General features: G+C 52.1%; 1 protein-coding gene across 2 annotated transcripts; it reads right to left on the bottom strand.

Moving 5' to 3' along the window:
- Positions 1-984: 984 nt before the first annotated feature.
- MAP3K14 (mitogen-activated protein kinase kinase kinase 14) lies at positions 985-25,676 on the bottom strand. Of its 2 annotated transcripts, none has more exons than XM_050334750.1 (16): positions 25,563-25,676; positions 18,222-18,494; positions 17,621-17,690; positions 15,283-15,496; positions 14,581-15,168; positions 13,262-13,399; positions 11,483-11,612; positions 10,711-10,842; positions 10,185-10,289; positions 8,962-9,125; positions 8,453-8,603; positions 7,545-7,889; positions 6,624-6,730; positions 5,587-5,731; positions 4,954-5,054; positions 985-3,896 (listed from the first exon to the last, which is right to left on the bottom strand). In XM_050334750.1, the coding sequence occupies exons 2-16, from the start codon at positions 18,472-18,474 to the stop codon at positions 3,732-3,734; spliced, it is 2,808 nt and encodes a 935-aa protein (XP_050190707.1). In that variant the 5' UTR covers positions 18,475-18,494; positions 25,563-25,676; the 3' UTR covers positions 985-3,731. The 2 variants fall into 2 exon arrangements, with proteins under 2 accessions (XP_050190707.1, XP_050190708.1); XM_050334751.1 differs by having other exon boundaries at positions 15,283-15,493.
- Between the last annotated feature and the right edge of the window lie 1,040 nt (positions 25,677-26,716).

The following is a 26,716-nucleotide window of genomic DNA, read 5'->3' as shown; positions in this document are numbered from 1 at the left end:
CTTTGTCTGGGAGAAGGTTGGTTTGCAGGGAGGGGGGGATGCTGTGAAGGAGGGAGGGAGGGAGGAAGGGAGGATGGAGAGGAGGGAAGGAAGGACCAATGTCCAGGACAAAGCCCAACATGGGCTGTTCTTCCCTGGACTGGGCTGTCCTTGGAGCCAAGAGGGGGATGGATGGTGCTTCCCACTTGGACCACTGTGTCCAACTCTGGGGTCCTCAGGACATGAAGGACCTGTTGGATCAAGTCCAGAGAAAGTCATGGAGATGCTCCCAGGGCTGGAGCTCCTCTGCTCTGGAGCCAGGCTGGGAGAGCTGGGGGGGCTCACCTGGAGAAGAGAAGGATCCAGGGAGACCTTGGAGCCCCTTGCAGGGCCTAAAGAGGGTTTATAAAAACAGAGGGAGAGCAACAGCAGCAGCAGCAGCGAGGAGTGTGGGGAGCCAACAGAGCTCTGGCTTCAGCCCTGCCCTGGAGCCTGGACCTGCTGCACCCCCCAGGAGACAGAGCAGCTCCTGCTGCAGCAAATCCCCCAGAACAGGACTGAGAGAGGGAAAGGGACTGTGTTTCTGGAAGGAGATGTGTCAGGATATGCAGCAAAGCCTGTGCTTAGATCCATCAAAGTTATTGCTGCCTCTTCATCCTCAGAAATCACAGAATATCCTGAGCTGGGAGGGACCCACAGGGATCGTGGATTCCAACTCCTGGCTCTGCACAGGACACCCCAACAATCCCCCCCTGTCCCTCAGAGCGTTGTCCAAACCCTCCTGGAGCTCTGGCAGCCTTGGGGTCGTGCCCACTGCCCTGGGGAGCCTGGTCAGTGCCAACCACCCTCCCTGACCTCTCCCTGCATCCCCCAAACCCAAGGCTAATTAATACATAGCAGAATTTCAATAGGACAGGCCCAGGCTCCTCTTCCTGAAAAATATCTCATTCAGCACCACCCTCTTGTTCCTTGGAAAACGTATCAAACCACCAGCAGCGAGAATAAAAAGAAATTTTTTTTTTAGCTTTATTTTTTTTTCCCTGTGAAAATGCAGGTCAAGAAATCACAGTTTTATAAAGTGTCATTCGTTCCACGCAAGCTCCTCACTCCAGCACCTTCCCCCACACCGGTACTGCCCATCCCAAACTGCTCCTCAGCTCCACCTTCCCTCACCAACAGCGATTTTTTTTCCAGGCTTTGGGAAGGAGCTGCACGACAAGAGCCATCTGTGTTTATCACTCCCACTTGCTGCTTGGGGTTGTTCTGTCCCAAACCCTCGTTATGAAACCTCCCAGTTCCAGCCAAATTTTTTGAGGAGAAGCTTTCCCCGACCCTCTCCTGTCAGCATTGCACAGAACCCATCCAGCAGCAGGATTGTCTCTGCCTGCCACGGGGGCAGGAAAGTGTCCTGGCAGCAGGAGAGGGCTGAGGGATCTCAGGCTGGTTGAGATCACGAGCTGGAGACCCTCCCTTGGGGGAGAACCCAAGGGGTTCTGACAGCACAGCCCACCCCCGAGCCATGCTGGGTCACTGGTGGGGGCAGCAGAACAGGACTGAGGGCTCTGCCCAGCACAGAGAGGTTGGAGGGGCTGGGTAATGCCAGGGTGAGGGTGCAGCACACACATCCCCACTGGCCTGGGGAACAGGGACACCTCCACCGACCCACAGGGACAGCCGGGAGGGTTTCCTGCCCTCCACCCCTCGTGCAGGTGGACTGAGTTGAGGTTAATGCTGTGGATGAAGGGCAGAGTCCTGCACACAGCCCTGCCCCACACACTAGCACGTGGGGGCACCTCACAGGCACCAGGAGCACGAGGTGCAGCCTGTGGGGTGGAAGCCACCCCGCTTTGGGAGTGCCACATCACCACAGGCTCCTCAGAAACAACCAAGAGGTTTTCCCTCTCAGGGGGAGGCCAAGGAAGGCAGCCAGGCACGTGCTTGGGAGCTCCTGGGAACCCTGGAAGAGGCACTTTGCTCCCTCCTGCTCCAGAGCTTCAATTCTGAGCAGTTTATGGCACCTCAAAAAGGAATTGAGCCAACCTACCCCTTCCCCCACTCCCTCCTGGAAGACACGTGTGTAATGTGTTAATTATTTACTAAAAAGCCTCTGAACGTGGCATTGCAGATATAATTAGGTGCCTATTTTGGACAACATATTAAGTGCTTTAGAACAAAAAGTGCTATAAAAAAAATATACCCAGAGTGGTGACAGGTTTCATTTTTCTTCAAGGGCTCCACTTTTTTATTACATCAACAACTGGAGTTTTCTGACTAAGGATGTCACTGCCTGGTGTGGCAAAACCAGCCCACGTTCTGGGAGATCAAAGGGAAGAGCAGCCCTTGATTAAGGAGTGCTGGTCCTCAAAAAGGAGGCCCAGGGCTGAACTTTCCCCAGCAACTTTCCCAGTGAGCTTCACTCGGGAAAACTGCCCCACTGTGTCCTCCAGACCTCTGTGGGTCCAGCAGGGCCCACCTGGTTTTTCAGGATCTGTTTTCTCTGCTCAGCCAGGATGCAGAGCCCCTGCTTGGAGGCCACTGCAGTTACAGAGCTCTGGGAGAGCCACAGGCACCACGAGGGGCTGGGAATTCCAGCTGGGCCAGGCCCTGGAGCAGCCCTGAACAAGCACACTCAGGGCTCACACCTCCCCTCTGGCAGGGGAAGGGTGAACGACACCCACCCACCGGCAGGTGGCCCGTGAGGTTTCAGCATCTTCCAAACATTCACAAATCCGTAAAAAAAAAAAAAAAATAGGTCAAAGCTTTAAGGCACTGCAGGCCCAGCTGCCCATCCCACTCCATGAAGCCAGCTTGGGAATGAGGGCAGGATGGGAATCCTCGTGAGGCCAGGCTGGGCCAGCAGAGCTGGGGCACTGGGCTCAGCCCTGGCAGCTGAGAGGGAGATTTATACGAACCCTGCAGCAAAATTCAGCCCTGGCAGAGCTCACAGAGCCAACATCCCCTCCCCTTCCTGGGGAGCTGCCTGGATGGGACGGCTCACCTGGAGTCCCACCTGAGCAGTGGGAAGAGGATGGAGGGACAGCCCCTCCACCTTCCCACTGAGGAATTCCATCCCCTGCTCCTGCCCTGTCTGCCAGAGACACCAGAGAGAGCACCAGCTCCTCCAAGACCTGCAAGTGGGAGCTGCAAGCAAAGCTCTTTCTGGGAACAAAGTTCTTTTCTGATTCAAGAAGGAAACGTCTGCGGGGAAGGGTGGGAGGTGAAACCAAGAACCAGCCAGTTCCTGCTGTCGATTCTCCCCGTGCAATAGGCTGGAGGTGGAGATGATGCTCCCCAAAGCCTACAGAAGTGTTTTTTTCCTCCATCTGGAAGGAAGTCAGGCAGCTCCTCTCAGCACAACCAACCCCAGCTGCACTGAGGGCACCCACCCTCCTCCCCTGGGAGAGCCCAGCAGCTCCCGGCCTCACCCCAGAGGCTGAGCCACAGTTCTCACCCAACTCCCCCCTCCTGCTCTCCTGAAAAAGCACCACCACATTCCTCCGAAAAGCGGGAATTTCCACCCACACCGTCCTCAAGCTCCAACACTCACACCCAAAACGAGCGATTCCCACCGTCCTGGGGAACGTCCGAGCTCAGGACGTGCCTCGCAGCCGGGTCAGAGCGGACGGCAGAGGCGAGGCCCGGGCGCGTCCCACAGACACCGGCCACGCCACCCGCTGCTCCACCACGGCAGGGGAGGTCGGAAGCTTCCGGGATTCCTTCTTTCCACGAGGTGAAAAGTCCTCCAAACAACCTCAGGGCCTGTTCTCCAGCCGGCCGTGCTTGACGCGCCAGGTCCAGCTGACGCTGCAGTCGGGGGCCAGGGTGCACTGCAGGTCGATGCCAGAGTCGGGCACCTCCATGTCATAGTGCACGGGGTGCCCCTCCTTGGTGACCAGGCTGAAGGCAGGGACGGGGATCTGGGGAGCAGAACACACAGAGTGGCACTTGGAGCCTCCTTCAGAGCATCCCATCCCTGTATCACCCTCACCAAGTGCAAGGAAAGAGCTCGGAGACAGGCTGGGGCTTGGCAGGAGCATCCTGACCTTCTCCTGTGAGGAAGTGTCTCAGGACTGGACAGGGCAATGCCCACCCTGCTGCCAAACTGCTCCCACGAGCTCAGGGCCATGGCTGGGGGTCCCTGAGCTGCCTGTGTTTGGGTGAGTGAACTCTGCAGGTGGGATTTGGCTTCGTAAGTCCGCCAAAGAGAACCAGCACCCCTGGAATGTTTTCTGGACTGGAGCAACCTCTCTCACAGCACATTTTACACTCAGATGAGCCACAGTCCCACACACACTCTGGGAGTTTCTTTCAGGGGCTGCCAAGGATGCCCACAGAGAGGTTCACTGGAGTGTGCCAACATCTCCTCCAAACAAACACGGTGCAAGCACCACACAGCCTGTTTCCATGAGCTGATGCTACTGCTCAGGATGAAAAAGGCACACAGTGATTATTCTTTAGGGGAGAGGGGGAAGAATTCATCTTTATAGTTGAGGAAAAGGATTTTTTTTAAGCTGCAGCACTGGCACTTCCTAAGGTGCAGATCCCTCTTGTCCCTGTGACAATTAGCAATGGCTTATGATTCAGGTTTTATATCAGGAAAATTTCTTCACTGAAAGAGTGATCAGGCACTGGAAAGGCTGCCCAGGGCAGTGGTGGAGTCACCATCCCTGGAAGTGTTCAAAAAACGAGGAGAGGTGGCACTTCCAAGATAAGGTTTAGTGGGCATGGTGGGATTTGCTCAAAGGTTGGACTGGATGATCTTGGATGTCCTGTCTGACCTTCATGATTCAGTGAAAAAACATCCTCTGGTACCACACTCATGACAGCAGCACTGAGGTTCTGTTACCAGAGGTGTCACTGGGGCCCTTGAACAACTCCTGGTCCCTGGATTTCAGGTTAGCACCTGAGGCTGTGCTAGGGAAGAAATCGCTCCTCAGACAAAAGCAATCACCCAACTCCCAGTTTGAGTCTCACCTGGCTGCTTATCCCCGTGGCAATGTCTCCCACCTTTTTCCTGTGGAAATCCCTGATGTGTAAATTTTCTCCACTGAGCAACTGGATCTGGATTTTCACTCCTGGAAGATGCACGAGAGGAGAGGTTACGACCTCACAGTCCACAGGAGAACTGCCTGACAAGGCACACACAGGGGGAAAGACTCCTTTTTGTCACTGAGCCTTTCATTTATGTGGGTCTTTTGCTGAGCATGGAGCCTCCTGAAGACAGCAGTGACTCAGGGCAGAGCTGCATTCAGCACGAAAGCAGCTGAAGGGACGGACTGATTTGCACAACCTGCCCTCAAAATTACTTTGTGGACCTTCATGGTTATAAAACACACATCCTTGCACAAGGCAAGCTGAACACACAGGGCAGGGCACACACAGCTGAACAGGCTCTGTGTGTTCAGGAACTTCCCTGGATTTCACTGCCTTCCACCCACCCGTGAGCGGGGCGGACTGGGCTCCTCACAACCCATCCTTAGGAGGGTTGGTGCTGACACAGCAACTCAAGGGTAAAAAAAGAACTCAAAGAACCTGTTTCCCAGTCCCTCTAGATACTGAGGGAATGATTCCTGACCATTTATCCCACCTGTGGCCACCCAGACCCACCGTTGAAGTAGCTGGGGGTGTCGGTGTGCCGGCTGCGGCTCAGCAGGTTGTTCCAGCTGAAGCTCTGCCCGTCTGCCTGGCTGTTCCAGGAATGAATCCCAGAGCTCATAGTGTCCCTCAAGCTCTGAGAAGCCTTCATGGAGTTCTGCAGAAACAACCACAAGTTTGTCAAAAGGCTCCTAAAGAAAGTGAGCTGGCAGGAGGGAAAACATTAAAGGAAAAGGTGGAGATCCACGGGGATCTAAGGCCAGGCTGTGAGTCAGGCAGCATTCCTGTGCCTCCACAAAAAGCTCTGGAAGGCTGAGAAGAGGGACAAAAACAGGACACAAAAAGCTGCTCCCAGACAGGGCTGACTCCTGCAGATGCCAGGCTGCACAGTTTGGGACTCCATGTCTTTGGAAACTATGATTGAAGGGCTTTTGTCCTCCCCTGGTCCAACAAGGCTTGTTCAGTGTTTCTCACTGGCAGTCCCTGCCTTGGGAGCACCAGAGACAGAGCAAATAAATCTCATTAAAATTAGCATTTCAGTGTCTTGGACTGTACATTCCTTAGCATCAGTGGGTTAAAGTAAGATCATGGAGAACAGATGCAGAGGCTGGGAATGAATAGCCAGGATTTGGTCTCTGTTTTCCTGCCCCATTCTTCTGGTCTTGCCCTGAACTTTCCATTGGTGGCCCAAAAAAGACCCTGCACAGCTGCCTGGTCCAGCTTGGAGCAGCTCCTGGACCCACCACTGCTTCTCCAGGTCCCTTCCCTGCACACAGAGGTTGGTGAGATGTTCCACATCCACACACTTGGAGCTTCCTGAGTGAGCAGACAGCACAGGAGAGGCTCTGGAGGGCAGGATCCAGGCTGGACAGTGAACTAAAGCACAACCCTCACCACCCCTCTGTGCCAGGACAGAGCTTTCCTCCCAGGGTTCCCTCCAGCAAACTGGGTGTCAAAAAGCAACAAGAGCGAGAAACTCCAGATCTCTGCTGGTCACAGCTCCCAGTTTTCCAGAGAAAAGCTCCATCCCTGCCTCCATCCCCACTCACCCTCTCGCTGGCGTCCGACACGAAGGGGCTGTCGATGCTCAGGCAGGAGAGCATCTGCTCCTGCTCTTCCAGGGAGTAAGGCTGGGAAAGGCTGTTCAGAAACAGTTCTGCAGCAAAAAGAAGAGAAGGGAAGACATTTCCAGTGGTTCCTTCCCTCTCCTCTTATCCACAATTAATTCCCAAAGTTCCTTCAGCTTCAGCTGATGAAGGCTGATACCGGTGTCAGTGAAAAATGCCACTCCTCAGTTCCCTGACACTGTTAACATTTTAAGCCACCTTTCTGAGTTTTAAATTCACTCACAAATAGAAAATACGAGAGAAAAAAAACCCTGAAATGTTGTATTATACTGGGGCAATGGAACTGGCCACACTAATTTACTGCTGGTCCTCCAATTCTGGATTGCTGCTGGTCACCAAATTCTTTGGCTGGTGGCTGCAGGTTTTCCAGTGCCCAGAACAAAACAGCTGCAGACTGATTTTAACTGCACTGCTCTGCTCAACATCTGCCATCCCTTTGCTATCCCCCTGGCTTACCCCTTTGTTAAAAGAATGTGTTTGAAACCTAAAAATCCAGGTGAAATTGGGATTCTGGCACTGTTTTACACGGTGCACTTGAGCACAAGTCTGAAATGGGCTGTTTTCTGAGAGGCTCCTGCACCTCTCAGAAGGTCCCTCCCCTGCTCAGTGGAAGGAAATCCTGTTCATCACCTCTGTGGGGCATTTAATTGGTTAAGAACTACTAATTTTGGTAATTTAGAGGAAGGTTGAGCAATCTGTGTAACGAGAAAGGAACCGTGACCAAAAACGACATCCAAGCTGGAAACCCGAAAATAACTGTCAGGAGAGCCAGGAGAAAGCAGCTGTATCTTCATCCTGCCCTCAGGCAAAGAGCTGATATTCCTTCCCCAGCCCAGGGCTCACCGATCTCCAGCTGCTGAAGCTCCTGCTCTGAAATGGTTGTGGCTCTCTCCACGTGGCTGCAGCTCCTCAGGGGCACAGGGGTTGAGGACAGAGGTGGGGGATCCCAGGGCTCGGGGGGTTCTTTGTCCTCGTTCCAATGGGATCCCTCCAGTGTTTGCTCCAGGGGTGGTGGTGGCAGGACTGGGCTGGCACAGGAGGTTTTGACTGACAGTTTTGGGTCAGAAGCAGTCTCAGAAACTGGGCTTGCTGTGGGGGAGAGGCATGTCTGGGGGTCGTTTTCTTTGTTCAGAGATAAATGTCTGGGCTCTCTGTATTCGCCTTTCCAGGGGCTTCTCACACCTCCCACTGCAAAAGCAAAAAAAAAAAAAATCAAACATTATGAAATGGAGGAAAAAAAAAAAAGATGTAAAAGTTTTCTCTCCCCAGAAGAGTTTCTGAAGTATATTTTGCTTTTCCAAAGGATACAACCAGACACCTCCTCAAATTCTTGCTGTATTAGAGAACCACCCAGCAAGATTAAGTTGAAATAAATTATGATCAGTCTTACAGGCAAGACTGGACCACAAGCACGAGCTACAGCTGAGGATGCACCAAACCTCTGCTTGCAGTTCTGCTGCATGTCAAGGCTCTCCAGCTGCAGCTGATGCTTCAGCTGCCCAGCACACACCTGAAGAAACCCCCAGAGAGCAACAACACCTCCTCCAGCAGAGAAGGGAGAGCACGTGACAGCACACAGGAAACGTTAATTTATTTGGGTGAGAAGCAACAGCCATCAGCCCACGCTGAAACCTGTGGAAATGACACACTGGGCAGCAGAACAGGCTGGTGCTCCCCAGGGGACGGCTCTGACACATCCAGCAGCTCTGCCAGTGGGGGGTGGAGGTTTAGCTGCATTAGGACATTTCTACCTTCCTCAAGTGCCACGCTGGTCTTAGTTTTGAGCTCTGCTGCAGATGCCCTCTGGAGAGGCTCCTTCTCCAGCCCCAGCTTAATGATCTCAGCAGTGAGAGGGTTGCAGGAAGGTGGAATTTCCCTCAGAGGAGGCGGCTCTTTAGCGATCTGTGTAGCAAACAGGAAGTGAAAGAGGTTACACCAGAGAGGCTTCATTTTGATTTCAGGAAGGTTCTTCCCACCCCCCCCACCTCCCCCTCGAAGCGTTTCCAGCTGAAATGAAAGCACTAAATGAGACCTGGGCAGCAATTTTATTACAGCTGAATGGTTAAAAAGCCACACCCAAGTCATGAGCAGGGGAAGAAAGGAGCAGCCCCAGCACAAGAGGTCAGGGGCACACAGGGAATGCTGAGCTCCCAAAGCAAGGCTGGTGCCGTGTCAGACGCCCAGCTGCGTCCCTGGCCGGGAATAAGAAGCTTTGGCAGCTCATCTGCTGGCTCTGGAGAGGGGCTGGGCCATCACTCACCTTCAGGCAGAGGGGGTGGTTGTAGTACTGGGTCCAGGGGTGGCAGCCGTTGAGCATGTGCAGCATCATACAGCAGCTGCTCCACACGTCCACCTTGCAGTCACAGCGCTTCCCCATCACCACCTCGGGGGCCATGTGGGTCTCCGTGCCTGGCACGTAGTTCCCTGAAACCAGCAGGAAGAAAACTCACTCTAAGCCAGAGAACAATTCCCAGTTCAAGGTGGGAAGCTTAAGGCAGACTCCTTGTCTTCTCAGCTGGAGGGAGAGATAAAGTCACCTCCTGAGAACCATGGAATGGTTTGGGTGGGAAGGGACTTTAAAGCCCACCCAGTGCCACTCCCTGCCACGGGCAGGGACACCTTCCACCAGCCCAGGTAGCTTCAACCTGGCCTTGGACACTTCCAGGGATCCAGGGGCAGCCTCAGCTTGTCTGGGTAACCTGTGCCAGGGCCTCACCACCCTCACAAGGAAGGATTTCTCCCAATATCCACTCTAAATCTTTCCTCTTAGTTTAAAATAGTTCCCCCTTGTCCTGTCCCTCCCTCCCTTGTCCTCAGTCCCTCTCAGCTCTCCTGGAGCCCCTTTAGGCCCTGAAGGGACTCCAAGGTCTCCCCAGAGCCTTCTCGTCTCCAGGTGAACCCCCCAGCTCTCCCAGCCTGGCTCCAGAGCAGAGAGGCTCCACCTCAACCCAAAAAACAGCACTGAGTGCTCTTATAAACTTTTCCAAGCCTACAGCTCCTTATCAGACCCATCCACTCACACACAGAATAGGGATTAAAACCCCCTTCCAAGCAAATCTGGGAAGCTTGACATTAGAAGACATGTAACAGCTGCATTAAGAAGCACTGTAAAATCTAACTGACCAAAAAAGAAAAAGGCATTTTGCTTTAGTGGATGTCAGGATCCTTCCCCAGCTCTTTGGTGAGGTTACAAGACGAGTCAGAGCAGGATTTTAAAGTCTCAGTGTGGTTTTTCTTGCATGGACAAGACACCAAATGCTGACACAACCTTACAAAAAACTTGGGAGATGAGGAGATACTCCCAAATATGAGTCCCTTTGGCTGGCAGTGGGATGCACCCCAGTGACACCAGTAAACCAGACACTGTGAGCAGTGTTCAGGCTGGGAAACACAGCTGCTTGCAAATGAGCCAGGAGGTAAATGTTCACTAGAAAGAATGAGTCAGGAGGGCAGCTCTGGAGAAAAGCAGCAGCAAAGCCTCACCTGTGACCAGGCACTTCCCCAGCCCGTCAGGATGAAGGTGAGCAGAGTGGCCGAAGTCACACAGGAGGGCTCTGCTCCCATCATCAGACAGCAGCACGTTCTCAGCTGCAGAGAGAAGAGTTTCATCAGTCTCCTCCTGTGTTATGATCACTGAGATGGAAGAAAAGCATCAAAACCCCACAGAAATACAGGGTTTTTTGAGCCCCAAAAGGGTGTGTTACTCCTGTGGAGTGTCACTGGCTTAAACAAGTAGTGAGCCATAATTATCTCTGCTTATAAATTCCCAGTGACCTGCCCTGGGGATTCTTGTACCCCTGTGGTGGGGCAGCCTGGGCAAGCAGCCTGTCAGACCCCCTGGATGACAGACAGAGCGGACAAATATGATATTTCCCAGCAGTTCAGGAGCAAGGGGAAACTCCAATTTCAAACACAGACCACAAAATCCAGTAAGCAATCCCAGAATTAATCTCCAAGCCTCTTCTAAGGAAAAGGGAATAACAAGGTGTACCTCAAGCACCACCCCTACCTTTGACATCTCCGTGGAGAATGTTTTGAGCATGAAGATACTCCAGCCCCTCCAAGACCTGGCCCAGGTAGCTGAGGGCTCTGTCCTCTGGCAGGCAGCCACTCTGCTTAATGAGCTGCCCTAACGAGCCACCTGCAAAGGAACCCAGAGAGTCCATGTTAGCTTAGCTCTAAACTCTTCCCAGTTGTTTCCAATGAAAAAGTGAGGATTTCCAGATCTGACAGCCCTTATCTGCCACACAGGGAGATAAGGGGATAACTCTGTTTATGCCCAGAGTTCTTGCTGCCCACAGACACCAGCCTCGTTTCTGAAGCTTTTTGCTTAGTTTGACAGAGCTGTTTTGGAGCAAAAGCAGCTGCTCTGTGATCAGATCAGATATTTCTGGGTGCTACTGATCACCAGCTGATTTTTCCCAGCCCATTTTTCCATGGTCCTGGCCGGAAAAAGAGCGTCGGGCAACGGAAGGACCTGGGTTTGCTGGGACAGTATCCCCTTTTTCAGTGCCATGAAGCAGAAACCAGCACCAGCTGCATGTTTTAGTGAGAACTGGCAGCTGCTGATCAAGACAGAGACATTTTGAACTGGAGTGAGGCAGGACTGGGAATTATTCCCCCTCAGAAAGCTCCTTGCTGGTCCAGCAGGGATCACACACACCTATCCCACCCCGCTCAGGAATTAACACTCCGGAGACGTCAAAGAACTAACAGATTAAAAACTGGGGCAGGAAGAAGAGGAGATCAATGTCCACTGCACTGTGCTGTTCCTTCCTCACCCTCCATCAGCTTCATGAAGATGGTCACCCAGGGGCCTTCCTTCACAGCACCATAGAGGGGCACGACCCTGGGGCTCGTCACGGCCGCGCACGTCGTCAGCTCCTCCGCTCGGAAATGCTCCACCTGGACCTGGGCAAACACGGCAGCACTGAGCAAACCCCGGGCTCAATCCTGCCACAAACCTCCCCTCTCTGATGGCTGGGGCTGGGCAACACCAGAGGCACAAGGATGATTTAACTGGGCTCCATCTGGGAGGACTTTTGCAGCTTCACGATTCTCTGACCTTCCTCAAGAGTGGTACCTCAGTAAATGGGAACACTCAGGGTGATCTGGACTAGTCCCTAAATCCTCAGTGTCTGAGGAAAAGTGAAGGCTGATCAAAAAGCCAGGCTGCACTGCCTCCAGCTTGCAGTTGAGGACTTGGGAACCTTTCAGGAGGAAGGTAACCTCTGTTTCAGCACGAGGATAATTCTGACAGCTGAACATCCTGCTTTCAGGAAAAAGGGGGAAAAAATTAAGGGTGGTGCAACACCTGGCAAAAATTCAACTCTCCCCAGGCAGGAGGGAATATGGAATACAGCCACAAGTGTGCACAGCCACTGTTTTAGGTGCTGTTCATCCTGAAAATGGTTAAAGAAAAGCCCTGAATTCAGCCAAGCAAAATAAAGCAAGAATTTGCTAAAGACCAGAAGGAAAACATGAGTCATTAAGGTTCTGGTGGGAAAGGATGCATCATGTTTCTTCACTGTCAGCAATCCAGCTATAGTTAGTTTTCTTTCACCTCAAGAATTTGGAGAGCAGGTGCCTCCAACACCAAGTCTGGTGAAAGAAGGTCAGGTAGTCCCCCCCTAAGACAGGCAGGCAGCAGGAATTGGTGACAGTTACTCATGGAAAAGGAGAAAGATCACAGGGAAATGTCCAATCTGCACGTTAGAACTCTTTGGATACAGAGTTTGGTATTAAAAGATGAGTTTCTGACATCTAAAGGAGCATAATTTGAAATCCTCCAGTATTTAGGGGAAAAAAGCTGACACTTTTTAAAGACTTCAGCCTCTCCTACTCTCATGTTTCCCTTTTGAGCACAACCATCCTCCTTCCTGAAAGTGCAGCCCTCTAGGAACAGCTATTTCTCCCCAGTCTGTGTATTTGCAAAATGGATCACAGAAAAGCAAGCTGGCTGAGTCACCCCAGAGTTCCACATGCAAGCTGTGAGGATGCAGAACGGGGATTAATTTGTGTCTACAGCTGACACCTGAAATGGATAAAGAGCTGGTCACTTGGCCACTTCCATCTGTCCCCAGGCAACACATGGAGCCCAGTGTAAACAGGGAAAAGTGAACATTTTAAACTGAAAAATGCAAGTTCCAGTTCTTTCTGCATCCAAAATTTTTCTTGTGCTCAAGACAAGCACTTCCCACACGCTGGGTGAAGTTTTCTAGAGGAGGAATGCGAGAAACATCAGCTTGAAGAGGGGATGGAACTATTCAAGTTTAAATAAAACAGTTCATATTCTCCTCATCTTGCACTTGCCACTCTGCCTGCAGCTCTGGGGCTCCCATGGCAGCCTGGAAATCAGCACCCTGAGCCAAGTTCTAGTCTTAATTTTATCTGCTAAGCTTGACCCCTGTGCACCCCCAGGTTCTCCATGTGCTTCTCTCCCTGCCATCACCCCGAAGCTCCTCCTTGGACACAACTGCAGCAGCACTTCACCCCGAGGGGAGATTTATCTGCATGTGCCTTCTTGTGCCAGGAAACCCTCCCCTCTCTCACATCATTACCTTCTTGGCAGCACACTGGAATCCTGTCTGTTTGTCCTCTATCTTGTACACCTCTCCAAAGGAGCCAATGCCCAAGGAACCGTGGCATTTGGTCCAGTGAACCTCTTCTCTGTACTCATAATCCACTGGCTTCAGTTTCTGCAAGTTGAGATCAGAAAACAAGATGAAACAAATTAAAAAAAAAAAAAAACAACCAAAACCAAACCACTTAAATGTTGAGCTGCACAGACAGATGTCAACATTTCCAGAAGCAGTACAGTGATATCACAGCACCCCTCTAAAAACCCCTGTGCAGAATTACTTCTCTCACAGGCTTGAGATAAATGACACAGGATCAATCCACTTGATTTCTGTGGGCTCTGCTTGATTTAAATTTACTGCTGTAAAGAAAAGCCACCAGTATTTGGATGGCTTTGGAGCTCCAAAGCCTTCCCTTCTCCTGCAGGACATTAACTACAAAGCTCAATCCTACAGCAAACCCAGATTCATGTGACCAAATGCAGACACTGAGCGTGAGCTGAAGCTTTCTGGCAGTCTGTAGATGGAGACTGTGCCTCAGGTGACGCTGTAAATACACTCAGGCAGGTTAAGTGACAGCCTGAACTCCACAGACAACACTGGCAGGGTCACTCTGATTCCAGAGAAGTCCTCTCAGAGGAGCTTAAGGTGGCAAGAGAGAACTGAGTGCAGGAGTGAATCACGCCTTAGGATTGACATGATTTGCTGTGCCCCAGCCCTGTGTTTGGCAAGGGCTGATGGATGAGCTCCAAGCAGAGGCACAGACATCCCTCCTGCCCCTCCACATCCACCCAGGCCTGGTTTCTGTCTGTGCCATCCAGAGGCAACAAATATTGCAGGCCTGTTCACCTGCAGGGCCCGGGCTCCTGCACAGGCAGCAGGGAGGACGTGGCTGACCTGCCTGGGCACACAAACCCTGCCCAGACACAGCCCTGTGTGCCTGCTGGGTGGGCACAGGGAAGGGCCAAAATCTGAACAGACAGGGCTCTACATCCTGCAGGGATAACCCTGAGCTGAGCTCAGCTGGTTAAAACATGGTGCCAACACCACCAAGGTTCCATCCCCTGGGTGGGCTGGTCACTTAAGGAGTTGGACCTGACAATCCTTATGGGTTCCTTCCAACTCAGGGCACTTTGTGATTCTGTGATGATTAAAAAAAAAAAACAAACCCAATACATCTTTATCTGGCAGCTTCAGGCAGATCAAGAGCCACTCAGAAGGCACAGAAGTGAGCCCCTGGATGCAGATCCTCCCTGCTCTGAAGCCCAGCAGAAGCTCAGCCTCCCCCCTGCCCAGCTCACCTCGTTCAGCAGCACTCCTTCATTGGCACTTTCTTCACAGAGCTGCTCCCCGGGCTCCAGCCCACCTCCTCTCCAGGTCTTGGCCAGGCTGGCTAAATTCTGGGGTTCCCCAAAACTCACGCTCCCCTTCAAGGCGTCCACCAAATATTCCTCCACGGAAAGTTTGTCTGAGCTGCTTTTCACGGACTGGCTGAGGCACTTGGGGAAAGGGTACTCCAAGTTGAGGCCAGACAGGCGACTGTCTCGATAGCTGAGGTCAGCAGGGAAGCAGGACTCCAGAGCATTCCGCTTCCTGGCAGGGAGAGCACTGTCCAGAGGGGGGAAATGGGGGGGGAGGATGTTGTAGGGAAAGGGATGGAGAGTTTCAGGCTGGGGGACGGTGTCCCTCTGCCTCCAGACGTGGTTAAGGCACTGAATGGGGCTGATGAGCTTGTGCAGTTCAGTTTTGTAGTGGCTCCTGGGGGAATGGGGTTTGCCCGTGGGCAGAGCTCCCTCAGCTTTCTCAAAAGGATCATAAACAGAGTCCTTGCTAAATTCTGAAGCCCAAAAGCTGTTCCTGTAAAGAGCACTTGGGTGTGATTCATCCTCCTAGAAAACAAAACAGAACAGTTAAGGAGGAATCTCGGTATAAGCACCCAAAATTCACCTGTTAGGAGTTCGCAGGGGTCCCCACAGCAGGAGGGGAAGGTCAGGGATTCTCACCTGGACGGGAATGGGGGTGCAGCTCTCCTGCTCTGGAGTTCTGGGACTTCTCCTGCCAGCAGTGGCAGGTTGTCCTTTCAGCTTGGATCTTTTCTTGTGCCTTTTCTTCCTGGCCCTGCCCCTGTGCCTGCCCCTCCAGCAGGTGGGGGCCATCTGCCCCTCGGTGGCGTGGGCCACATTGTTGGGGATGTGGTCGAGGCTGTCCGAGCGGCTGCTGGAAACCAAAACACACAGCAGGGCTCTGAGAGGTGAGAGCACAGCTCAGGCAATCCCCTCTGACCCCCAGAGCGAGCACTCTGCCTCCTGAGAGCAAAAATCAGAGAGCTAAAACACAGCTTCATGTTTTCTGTGCAAGTTCAAGGTCCATGGTGGTGTGAAAGAAATGTGGGCAGGGGAAGCAAAGCAAGAGACTCCCAGTGTTTACAAATTCTGCAAGGAACAACAAGACTGGATTATAGAACGTTTTGGGATCTGACTGGATTTGGGATTGACAACAAGGCTGGATCACAGAAAGGATGGTTTGGGTTGGAAGGGATCTTAAAGACCTGTCCTGGGCAGGGACACCTTCCACCAGCCCAGGGTGCTCCAAGCCCTGTCCAACCTGGCCTTGGACACTTCCAGGGATCCAGGGGCAGCCACAGCTTCTCTGGGCAACCTGTGCCAGGGCCTGCCCACCCTCCCAGCCAACAATTCCTTCCCAATATCCCATCTAATCCTGCCCTCTGGCAGTGGGAAGCCATTCCCTGTGTCCTGTCCCTCCATCCCTTGTCCAAAGTCCCTCTCCAGCTCTCCTGGAGCCCCTTTCTTGTACATGACAAAGTAAAGGGGAAAGCACTGAACATCTGCAGGCTGCTCTGAGACAATCTGTGGCTGATGTCTAGTGAACACAGAAATTATGTGTAAATGCAGTCTATTAAAAAAAAAAATTAAATTAATAAAAGTGTTCATAACATCAACGCCTGCTCTATTCGAAAGGAAAACGGGATTTGCACAAAGAAAAGGGATGACTGAGGGAACTCGAACAAAACAGCTTTAAAAAGCCAAAATGTGCTGGTGTGTGAAGCTTTGTATTACAGTCTGATTTCTAGGAACACATGGACAGACACAGCAGCCCTGGCAGCACTCCAGCTGGGGGCTGCAGGAGGAGCTAGAACTCAATGAGAGCAACATTTGTGTGCAGTTTGTCAGGGGCAGAACTGGATGGTCTTCAAGGTCCCTTCCAACCCAAACCATTCTGTGATTCCACACCAGTCCTCAGATTTTGGGGAAATCAACTAATCCTAGTTAAGATTTTTTAGAATCAAAGCTGTGGGAGAAAACAGGACATTTGATCTTCAACTGAAGAAACCATCCCACGGACTCAGAGCAGCCTTTCCTGATGACTGATGCAGCTCCCAGCCAGCACTGCTCTCTCCATCCTCTCCTGCTGTTTTAGTGCTGAAGGATCCCACAGGCAGAGTTCTGGGTGACAAATCCCCTCAGAAAGGGGTCACTTTGCATTTCTGCCGTTGGCTCAGGGGACAGAGAGCCAAAATGTCAAACCATTCACCCCCCAGCTCAGTGTCTGAGAGCCCCAGGAAACAGCAGCACCTCATTGTGCATCCCAGGCACCCACTGCAGGCTGCTGGGGCTGCCTGACAAAGCTCCAGTGCCCAAGAAAGCTCCAGGGCACGTATTCCTCACTCCCAGATGACTTCTGAAAAGCTCCATGTCCATCACAACTGTGATTCCTTTACCACTTCCACCTTCTCATGACAACTCCATCTACACCTTCTGCTGCTGATGGTGTCACCAAGCAAAGGTTCTCTCATCCCCTTTCATTTACCCAGCCCAGAAACAAAGCTGCTCCCTTTTCTGAGTGCAATCCTTCCAGCAGCAGCCCAAATTTCACACAGTTTTTCAGGGGATGGGGCAACACGGTTTTAAAAGTTTAGTTAAAAATAAAAAAAAAGACTGAAAATTTACCCTTGGATCCTTCTGCTTTAGAAAGAAATCACCCAACCATTCCAAACCAAATCTACCAATCCAGAAATGGAGGCAGGAGGCCACAAGGGCAGTAAATCTGCAGGCACTGACAGTAAGACAATGCAAGGTGCTCCAAGGGGTTTGTGCTTAAACTCGTGTTTTTTTCCTCACACAACAAAAAAGGGTTTGAGGAAGATGTCTGGGGAAAGACACATTCTTACCAGGCCTCAGACTGAAAAACTAACTCAGGCAGGAGTGTTTGGGGAAAAAAAAATGCTGTAAGCACACAGAGCCAGGGTGATTTGGAACCAGTCCAAGTCAGCAGACACAGCAGTGAAGCCACTCCATGTGCTCACGTGAAGAGCTCTCTCACCTGTAACGTTTGCTGTGGGCAATAAAGGATCTCTCTGACAAAGTGGGGCTGAACTCCTGACTGTTTTCACCTGTGTGAGAGAAAACAGGGTCAGCATTTGTCTCAAACACCAGGCAAAGTGTCTCCCAGTGACAACTGCACTCAAACAACTCTGCCTGACCCAGACAAATCACTGCACAGTCATCTCACACCACCCACGCCACATTCCTGCTCCCCTCAGCACTGGGAAGCTTCCCAGTTATCCCCTGATCCCCCAGCTCCTTCCCAGCTGACAGCTTTATGTGGGCTTTAAACACCTTTCAGAAGTCAGCCAAGAACAGATGACCCCCAGGACACGGATTTAGCTGAGGTGCCCCGGTCTGTTATTTCTGTTTTACTCTGCACTGGGCTGTTATTTCTGTTTTAGCCAGTGGATGCTGCCACATTATTAGGAGATTTCACGAGCTTCCTAAATAGAGCCTGGGATGTGTCACCAACTCCACCCCACTTGGGATTACAAATAGCTGTGGCCTCAGCCCTGCAGGAGCGCCGAGGCAGTGAAACCTCCCCCCCCCTGCACATTCCTGCTCCTCAATGAAGCCCAGCCAGCCCTGCTACTCACATTCTGCCTGGGCAATGATAGAAATCGATGCACAGCCTCCTTCTGTTTCTTCCTTTGCCGTTCCTTTGGTGATTACATCATTCAGGATTTTCCACTGGCTGTCAAAGATGGCCTTCTTCGAATCCTCCACTTTGCAGACGCTGCTCTGCTTTTCGCTCGCTGTCTCCTTCAGCCCCTCGGTCGCCGTGAGCTCCTTCTTGTGCTTGACAGCTGCATCAGGAGCTCCCTGGCATGCAATTCCCATCACTGCCATTTCCCAGGTTCAGAGAGACACTGAGGGAGAGCAGAAAAAAAACGAAGCACTCGTCAAAATACCTCACAGACACGAGCAGCTTGCAGTCCACGGGAAAATGGAGGCTGTGGAGGTATCAGATTATTCAGTAATTTAAACCAGATCAATGTCCTGCCCAAGATCTGAGCTGGAGAAGAATTCCAGGGTGCCACCCCTGACTTGGACCACTGAAAACCTGAATATTCAGTGTTATATTTTCAGTACTGAGAACACGAGACCACACAGGTTTCAAAGGGACATTCCCTCAGCTGAAATACAGTTAGAGAAGAGGGAACTCCTGTATCACTCAACAGGGAGAACATTCACCCCAAAACAAAGGGAAAAAAAGGGAAGACATGAAAGTTCTTCTCCTTGAGTGCACCTGGGAGGAATTACACTGTGCTCCCACGGCACACAGATGGCCAAAACTCCGGTCAATCCTTTCTTCCCTGAGCTCAGTTCGCCCCCAAATCCATTTCTCATTCTCCCTTCCAGGCTCAGCATCCAGCCTGTCTATCCAGAGATCCTCCTTTCCTTCCTCTTCACCCCCAACCACTTCTGAAATCCTTGGTCAAGCCCATGAGAAGTGGAGTTCTTGCAGAGTGCAGGATGAGTGGGATTTGGTGTTGGAGTGCTGGAACAGACTCTCCCCTCCCCTGGGGAGCTGAGCAGGAGCACAGATGGAACTCCAAACCAGTCCCAGGGGTGGCAAGGGAAAAGCAGAAGGAATCCTGGAAGCAAGGTAATGAGGGACAGGAGAAGATGGGGGCATCCTGTGGGGTGAAAATCAGCCACACAGAGAGGATTTCCTACAACGTGAACCCACAGGAAACACAACCTTGGCTTGGCCCCTGATCCCCTCACCTTGGATTCTGGAGAAGTTAAACCAGTTGTTTTCTTCTAAACCAGCCTTTGCCCTGCTGCCCTTTTAAGTGCAGAGATGCCTTCCCTGGGCTGCTCCTCTCACAGGTCAAGTGTAACACCTTCAGATGGACATTTCCACCATCAAACAATCCCTGGAAACTCATGGCCAACACATACAGGTGTTAAGTACCAGTACAGGAGAAGGAGAATCAGGAAAACCAGGATGTCAGGACCATTTTCGGTCCACCTTTGAGTTTTGTTTTTGTTTTTAATTTCCTTTTTGCTTTCCTTTTTTGCTTTCCTTTTTTTCCCCACCTTGAGCAGCTGCCTGGGGAGACAGGACATTTACTCCAAGAGGCTCCTGGCAACAGGGATGACTCAGGAAAACGAGAGAAGGAGGGGGGTGCTCTGAAGGACCACCAAGGAGAGGGGAATGGAGGCGTTTGGGAGCCAAGGGCAAGAACCTCGGTGTGATGAGTCACTTAACAACCTGGCAGGTGTACAAGGAGAGTCAACAATGACCACATTCAGAGGCTCAACAGAGAACAGCTGCTGTGCAAAAGAAGTGCTGATGACAGTACCCCACTCATTACACCCGTCCCGCTCCCTCTCCTCTACAGAAATTATGTCAGCTCTCAGTGCTGTAAAATAATCCCTTGGAGCAGCAGCAGCAGAGCCTGCCAGATGACTAACCCAGCCACCAGTGACCAAACTGACAAGTTCAGGGCTATTTTTATACTCACTCTCTCCTGACTTGCATTAACTCTGTCTCTCCTTGCCCTCCCCCCTCACCTTCAAGGTCCTTCAGCGCCGGCCAATTCATCCCACGGCCAAAAAAATACCTAATTCTACAAGTCAAAGGACAACAGAGGGAGGGGAGAAGCAAAACTGCAAGTCCTTGTCACCACCCTGTGAGGTGGGAAAGAGTAACAAGGAAACATTCGCGAGATTAAAGTCAACAAAGCACATGCCTCGCTCAAAGAGACCGAGGAGCAACTGTGAGCAACGGCCTCCAAGAGGGCAAACTCAGACAGCCCGATGTGTGACTCAGGTCTAGGAGGCTGTGCAGGACCAGAACCTGCAAGCCCAGCCTGCTTTAAGTGTTGCTGCTCAGTTCTCAGGTGCTTGGAAGAGTCAAGGATATTTTTATGGTAAATGCAACAAAGCGTGGTAGGCAGAAATTGTGATTAAAAGATGAAGAATCAGGACTGTCACATAAATTTTTGAGGTGTAACTTCTGCCTGGAGAAAAGGAGGCTCAGGGAAGGGGAGGTCTTATTGCTCTCTCCAACTCCCTGACAGGAGGGTGCAGCCAGGTGGGGGTCGGGCTTTGCTCCCAGGGAACGAGTGACAGGACAAGGGGAAACGGCCTCAAGTTGCTCCAGGGGAGGTTCAAAGTGGATATTTTGGAAAGTTTCTACACTAAAAGGGTGACCAGGCATTGGAATGGGCTGTCCAGGGCAGAGAGGGAGCCACCATCCCTCGGAGTGTTCAAAGACCAAGCAGTCCTGGCACTTCATGACAGGGTTTAGTGGGCACGGGAGGATTGGGTTGAAGGTTGGACTGGATGGCCCTGGAGGATCATCCCAACCTCAAGGATTGTGTGATTCTGGACTGAACCTCTGAGCACTTGGAGGGGGCAGACAGAGGTTCAAAGGGCTCCTAAGCCCCCTTAATTTGGATGTGGGCCCCTGTTCTCTGCCCAGACCCCCCACACAGCCTTTCTGAGGGTGATAACAGTGGGTCCTACACTCCTAACCCCACAACGGGCTCCTGACACCAGGTTAGGGCCTGTTTGCTCCTTATCTGCACCCAGGGTTTACTCAGCCCCAGTGAATAATGTCAGTTCCCACTGGTGTCAAACAGAAAGTGGGTTTTTACACAGTGAAAGCCAAACAGTCTCAGCGGAGCTGTGGGGGCACCGCTCCGGTGGCAGCTCCTCCCTCCCCCCAAATAATCTCTGGGAGAAAATGAAATACTGGATAAGGTCATCTGAGACTTGTAGGGAGGCAGAATTAAGGAGACACTCAAACATTGCTAATAGAAGAGATAACCACGTGCTTTCTGCTCCTTTAAAACCTCCCCTTCCTTTCTCTAAACAAGTCCCTCTGCAGCAATTCCCACCTCAGCTGGGAGGGGGTTGCAGCAGGGACCTTAAAAGAGCATTTCTATGCTTCATGAAGTCAAGATCTGTGTTTCAAAAGTCATGCAAACCCCTCTCCAGCCCTGAATCCTCCCACAGCAAACCACAACATGGGATCCTGCCCCATCTGCCTGGCTCCAGCCTCCCTGGACAGCGGCTCTGGGGAGAGTTTCAGTGAATTTTGTGTAGATTTGAGTTAAAAAGACTTTGGAAAGAGCTTTAAAATACAAGACTCCCTAAGTCAGCTTCACAGAATGCAGATTTCTCCTCATCTCAGAGACAGTTTCAAACTGACATTTAGTTTGAAGGGGGAAAAAAAAAAAAGAGAAAAAAAAAAACCAACCATGTTATCTCAGTGAGGTTTCCCACTTCCTTACTGAGAGGAGTTTTAAGCACTAACTCAGGTTGCCTTTGCAGCTGCTGCTGGTTCTGTTCAAACACAAGGAGCATTTTTAGCCACGTTGCTTTGCTGACCACCACAACAAAGCAACAGCTGGGAAGAGCCAGGAATTTCTGCCTCACCGGAGCAGGGAATGTCAGCTGAGAAGGACACGCACCTTCCAGTGCTGACAGCTGTCAGGGAATGCTGGAGAAAAAAACTGCAGCCAAAAACTGACCCAGAGAATTGGCCGATTATGATTTTGCAAAAAAATCAAAATCATCAGAGAATCGAACCTTGGCAAGGAACTCGTTTTTCCAAAGGGGGAAAAAAAATAAATAAATAAGATGGCACTTGTTAAATGGAGGGATTGCATTAAAACCTGGCTTGGGGGCCAGGTTTTTAATATATATATATATATAAAATATATATATAAATATATATATATTTATTTATATATATATATATATGGAAGAGTCCAAGGTCAGGTTGGACAGGGCTTGGAGCAACCTGGGCTCGTGGAATGTGTCCCTTCCCATGGCAGGGGGTGGGAATGGATGGATTTTAAGGTCCCTTCCAACCCAAACCATCCCATGGTTCTATGCACAACCCCTTCAAACCCCAGGCACTGCTTCCCTTCATCCCTCCCCACCCTCCCCTCCCTGCCTGGATGTCATCCAGGAGCTCCCTTCCCTGCCCATGTTTCAGATGGAACTGAAATTAAGACAGTTCCTTTTTCAGCACAGGCAGTTTCAGGCTGTTGCTGTGCCCAGGCCTGGGCTGGTGATTTAAACTGCTCGGTGCTGTCAGCAGGACGAGTTTCACTTTGTGTCAGAAGGGGCTTCATAAAAAAAGTTGTAACATTCACCAACCCTCCCGACCTGAAAACACACTTAAAGCTGCTTTAAGAGAAGCGTTTAAGAGAGGGGGGAAAAAAAAGAGACTTCCCTTGTGTATCTAAGAGCTCCAAAGTGAAAATAAATAGAATGCCTGACTGATTAAAATCCTGGTGAGTCAGAGCAGCAGTTGCTATTCCAGGGTGCTCCTGGAGCCTTCACCTCCCCTTGGATAACCACTGTGACCCACTGCGGTTTTGTTGCACCCCTTCTGGTCCCTTCTGTGTGTATCCAAGCCCTCCTGCACACAGATTTTCCAGGGAAAGCCAAACCTTCTCCCCAAAGCCCCCAGCATTTCTCTATCAGCCTTAGGTGACGCTGCAGACGACAGGAAGTATGTAAACATTTTCTTTACAGTGGTTTGATAGTAAATATTTCCCAAATCCCGCTTCAGCCACCGGTGTTGCTTACTGTAAACAGCAGGATAATGAGCCTCCACCACCTCTTCACTTGCCAGACATTAAGATATTGCAAGTTTGGTTGCAGGATCTGCAGGAAAATACTGAGCTGGCTTCTCAGTGCACCCAAAGCCAACCTCTGCTCATTTCCTCGAGTACAGCCCAGCCCTGAACAATCCTTTTCATGTTGCTGAACAAAGGTGTGATGAGTAACACCACCTGTCCAGGGTTTACAAACACCACCACGGCCCCAGCTATTCAAAGAAGGGGCTCATTTTTCCCAACCTTTGTGTAAAACAGAAGGAGAACAGAAAGGATCAGAACAAACTTCAGCCTGGCAAGGATTTGCTTCCCTCAGCTGCTCCTTAATGACATCCTGGCTCGGACAACCCACTTGTGGAGTTATTTCTTAAACTGTAACAAAATGACACAATAAAGCACCTAAAGGGACAACTTCCAGCAGCCACCACAAACAACAAGTGTGAATCAATCCTGCCCAAGCAGGCAGGGCTGAGCTCTCACCTGCTGTTACTCCACATTGCTCTGCAACGTTACGTTTCACTTCTAAAATCCAGATTTATAAGATTTCCACCACATGTATAAAATCCAGGGAAGCAGTGACTCTCCAGGGAAGCAGCAAGGCTGGAATGCCAGGCAAAGCCAGAAGTTTGGATACACTTAGTACACATGGAAGCAGCTCTATGTAATCTTAAGTTATGACTGGTCCTGCAAATTCAGTTATGATGATTTTACACTGTAAAGAGGAGTGAGCTGATTGGAATGGTTTCTAACTGTCCAGCCTGAGCAGAATCCCCTGGGACAAACGCCCATATGGATTGAGGAACAGAACTGCTTTAGGCAAGACAAGGTCCATGCTCTCCTGGTGTCACTGAGGTGGGACCAGCAAAGCCCAGTGCCCTCCAGATTCAATTCTCACATGTCTGACCCTCCTGGGCCTCCCCCTGGTCCCTCCATGCATCCTCCTGATCTCCTTTTCCCAGCATCTCCAGACCCTTTCCTAACTCAGGTCTCATTTACTCCCAGCCAGCTGCTCCTCTTGGAACATGGGAATCTTTCTGTCTTCCAGGCCTGGCTCCCTCTGCCTCCACCGACACATCTGACCCTTGCCAGCAACCCTGAAAAGTCCCAGAAGGAAAGTGAAAGGGTTATGGTGCCTTTGCCTCCATCCTCTTGGCAGCCACAGTAGCAGTTCAGCACCACATCCCTGTCAGAGCAGCTCAGCTCTGCCCTCCCACCTTCAACACACGGGGAGAGGGCTCAGGACAGACCTTCATTAACTCCAACTCCATTAATTCCAGTGCTGTTGGATCAGGCCCCACCAACGCTTTCAGTTTTCGGTCGTTAAGTGTTTATTTGTTATGCTGCTTCTTCCCAGCTTCAAGATTCAGCCTCTCAATACAGTTAAAATTTAATAGTTAATAGCGAGTGAGTCACTCCCGAGGAATCCACTGGCCGTGCCAATAACAGATCTCGACGGAGGTAAAATGCAATAAAGCAGCTCGCTACGGCCCCGACTATTCTTATCACTCATGTCACAGCACACCAGTTATTACTCATGAAAGGGTTCAGAAAGGCAGCCGAAAAAGAAATTCAGGCTTTGTTTATGGGTGCCGGTTTCACAGCGCTCTGCCCTCCATGTGCACGGCGCCCGACACGCGTTTCCAATGCAGCCCGTCCAAGCGGGCAGGAAGCATCTGACATCAACCACAGCGGCAACTTATTAATCAGCAAAGAAACATTTTGAACCTTTTTGGCAGGCGAAAATAAAATAAATTTAAAAAAAAAAGAAAATTTAAAAATGAGTTGTGTCAAAGAGAAGGGCGAGGCTCGGAGCGAGAGCGGAGCGGGGGGTTCGGGATGAGCTGAGCTCGGCTGTGCCTCGTCCTACCTTCTCCAGGATCGGCCAAGTCCCTGCAGCGGGAGAGCAGGGAATAGGGAATCCAGGGAATCGGGGAATCCAGGGAATCGGGGAGCTCGAGGCACCGGGAGCTCAGGGATCCCGGAACTGCCGGGCACCGGGAGATCAGAGGATCGAGGGGCCCGGGACACCGGGACATCAGAGCACCGGGAGATCAGGGAATCAGGAGCTCAGGGAATCGGGAGCTCGAGGCAGGGGGAGCCCGGGGCCGAGCAGGGCAGTGACATCCAGGCTCCGAACACACACACACACACACACACACACACACACAGCGCTGCGGCAGGTCCCGGAGAGCCCCTCAGCCGCTCGGACCCGCCCGGAGCCGCCCGGTCGGGGCTCGCTCCCCTCACACGCTGCTCCCGCTGGCGGCCGCGGAAGCTCCGCACGGGCCCTACCGCCGCGGCTCCCGCACCGAACACCGCCCCTCGGAGCCGCGTCGGGCCCGCACCTACCGCTACGGCACGGCTGGGTCCGGCACAGCCCCGCTCGGCACAGCCCGGCCCGGCGCCCGGCTCAGCCCGGCCCGGCCCCGCCGCCCCTCAGGCCTCCTCGGCAGCTCCCGCTCACTGACAGGCGGTGCCCGGCGCCGGCCACGCCCCCTCTGCAGCGCAGCCAATCAGCGCCACGTCTCACCGCCAGACCCCGCCCCGCCTCCCGCCGCGCCCAATCACAGCGCGCTCCCCGCCCTCCGGCCACGCCTCCAGCCGGCCGGGTTTCCCAGAAGTGGGCGGGGCTTCCTGCCAAGCAGGGCCCGCCCCCCCCGCGGTCCCTCCGGGAGCCGCCGCGCTGCGCACGCGTGTTTGGCCGGGGGGCGGGGCCGGGAGCGGCCGCCGGTGCCCTCACGATCGGCCGCCATGTTGGCGGCGGCTCCGGCCGGTCCCGGTGTCGCGGCTCCCTCGGGTCTCTCCCTCGAGTCTCTCTGACGGGTGCGGGAGGCGCTCGAGGCCACGTCGGTACCGCCTCGGAGCCGCCTTGGTGGTACCTCGGTACCTCAGAGCCTCACCCTTTACACCGCGTTTGCCTCCAGAAGCCGAGACTTCCCATTCATTTAATTTTTTTTTTTTTTTCGCTGTTCTAAGACTCCGTGGCCGTTTTCCCGGTGAAAGGGCTGCAGGGAGCGTGTCCCTGGGTGCCGGCGCTGCCCCCGCCGTGGCTCTGGGGGGTAGGAGGTGTCAGTCCCGCTATTTTCAGGAGTGTAAATTTGGGATAACTTTGATAGGTTCCACCTCCCCCCTCCCCCCCCATTGCCTTTTTAACTCTGGGCACAAACCCTGAGTTAAGAGAACCTGTCACAGTAGGTCACTGTCACACCTGGGATGTTGTAGTCAACAGGCTTTCCTGCAGGTTGTGGAATTGATTAAAGTGTAAAGGGAAAATTTTGGGAACGGGGTTGCTGTCAGCAGGTCAGCTCTCCAAGGAAAGCAGATGGTTTTCAGTCCTTCCTGGAGGAACTGAGCTGTGGCCAGCTCTGACCTGGCTGTGTGGAGAAAGTTGAGTTTTGGGTCCATGTCCTGTGTGCTCCCCCATTTGGGCAGCACATGTTCCAGTCACAGAACCTGGGATCCCCCAAGTAAAGAATCATCTTCAGTCACAGGACCCTTTGGGT

The sequence above is a fragment of the Myiozetetes cayanensis genome, unplaced genomic scaffold, assembly GCF_022539395.1.
Source record: "Myiozetetes cayanensis isolate MyiCay16 unplaced genomic scaffold, myiCay2020 scf58, whole genome shotgun sequence".
Classification (NCBI taxonomy): Eukaryota; Metazoa; Chordata; class Aves; order Passeriformes; family Tyrannidae; genus Myiozetetes; species Myiozetetes cayanensis.
Note: the sequence above shows the minus strand (reverse complement) of the source record. Positions and strands in the feature narration are given on the sequence as shown.

Coding starts and splice junctions, on each gene's coding strand:
- MAP3K14 (XM_050334750.1), bottom strand. CDS start 18,474: ATGGCAGTGATGGGAATTGCATGCCAGGGAGCTCCTGATGCAGCTGTC. Junction 17,691..18,221: donor TATCATTGCCCAGGCAGAAT/GTGAGTAGCAGG, acceptor TCTCTCACACAG/GTGAAAACAGTCAGGAGTTC. Junction 15,497..17,620: donor GCCCACAGCAAACGTTACAG/GTGAGAGAGCTC, acceptor TTTGGTTTCCAG/CAGCCGCTCGGACAGCCTCG.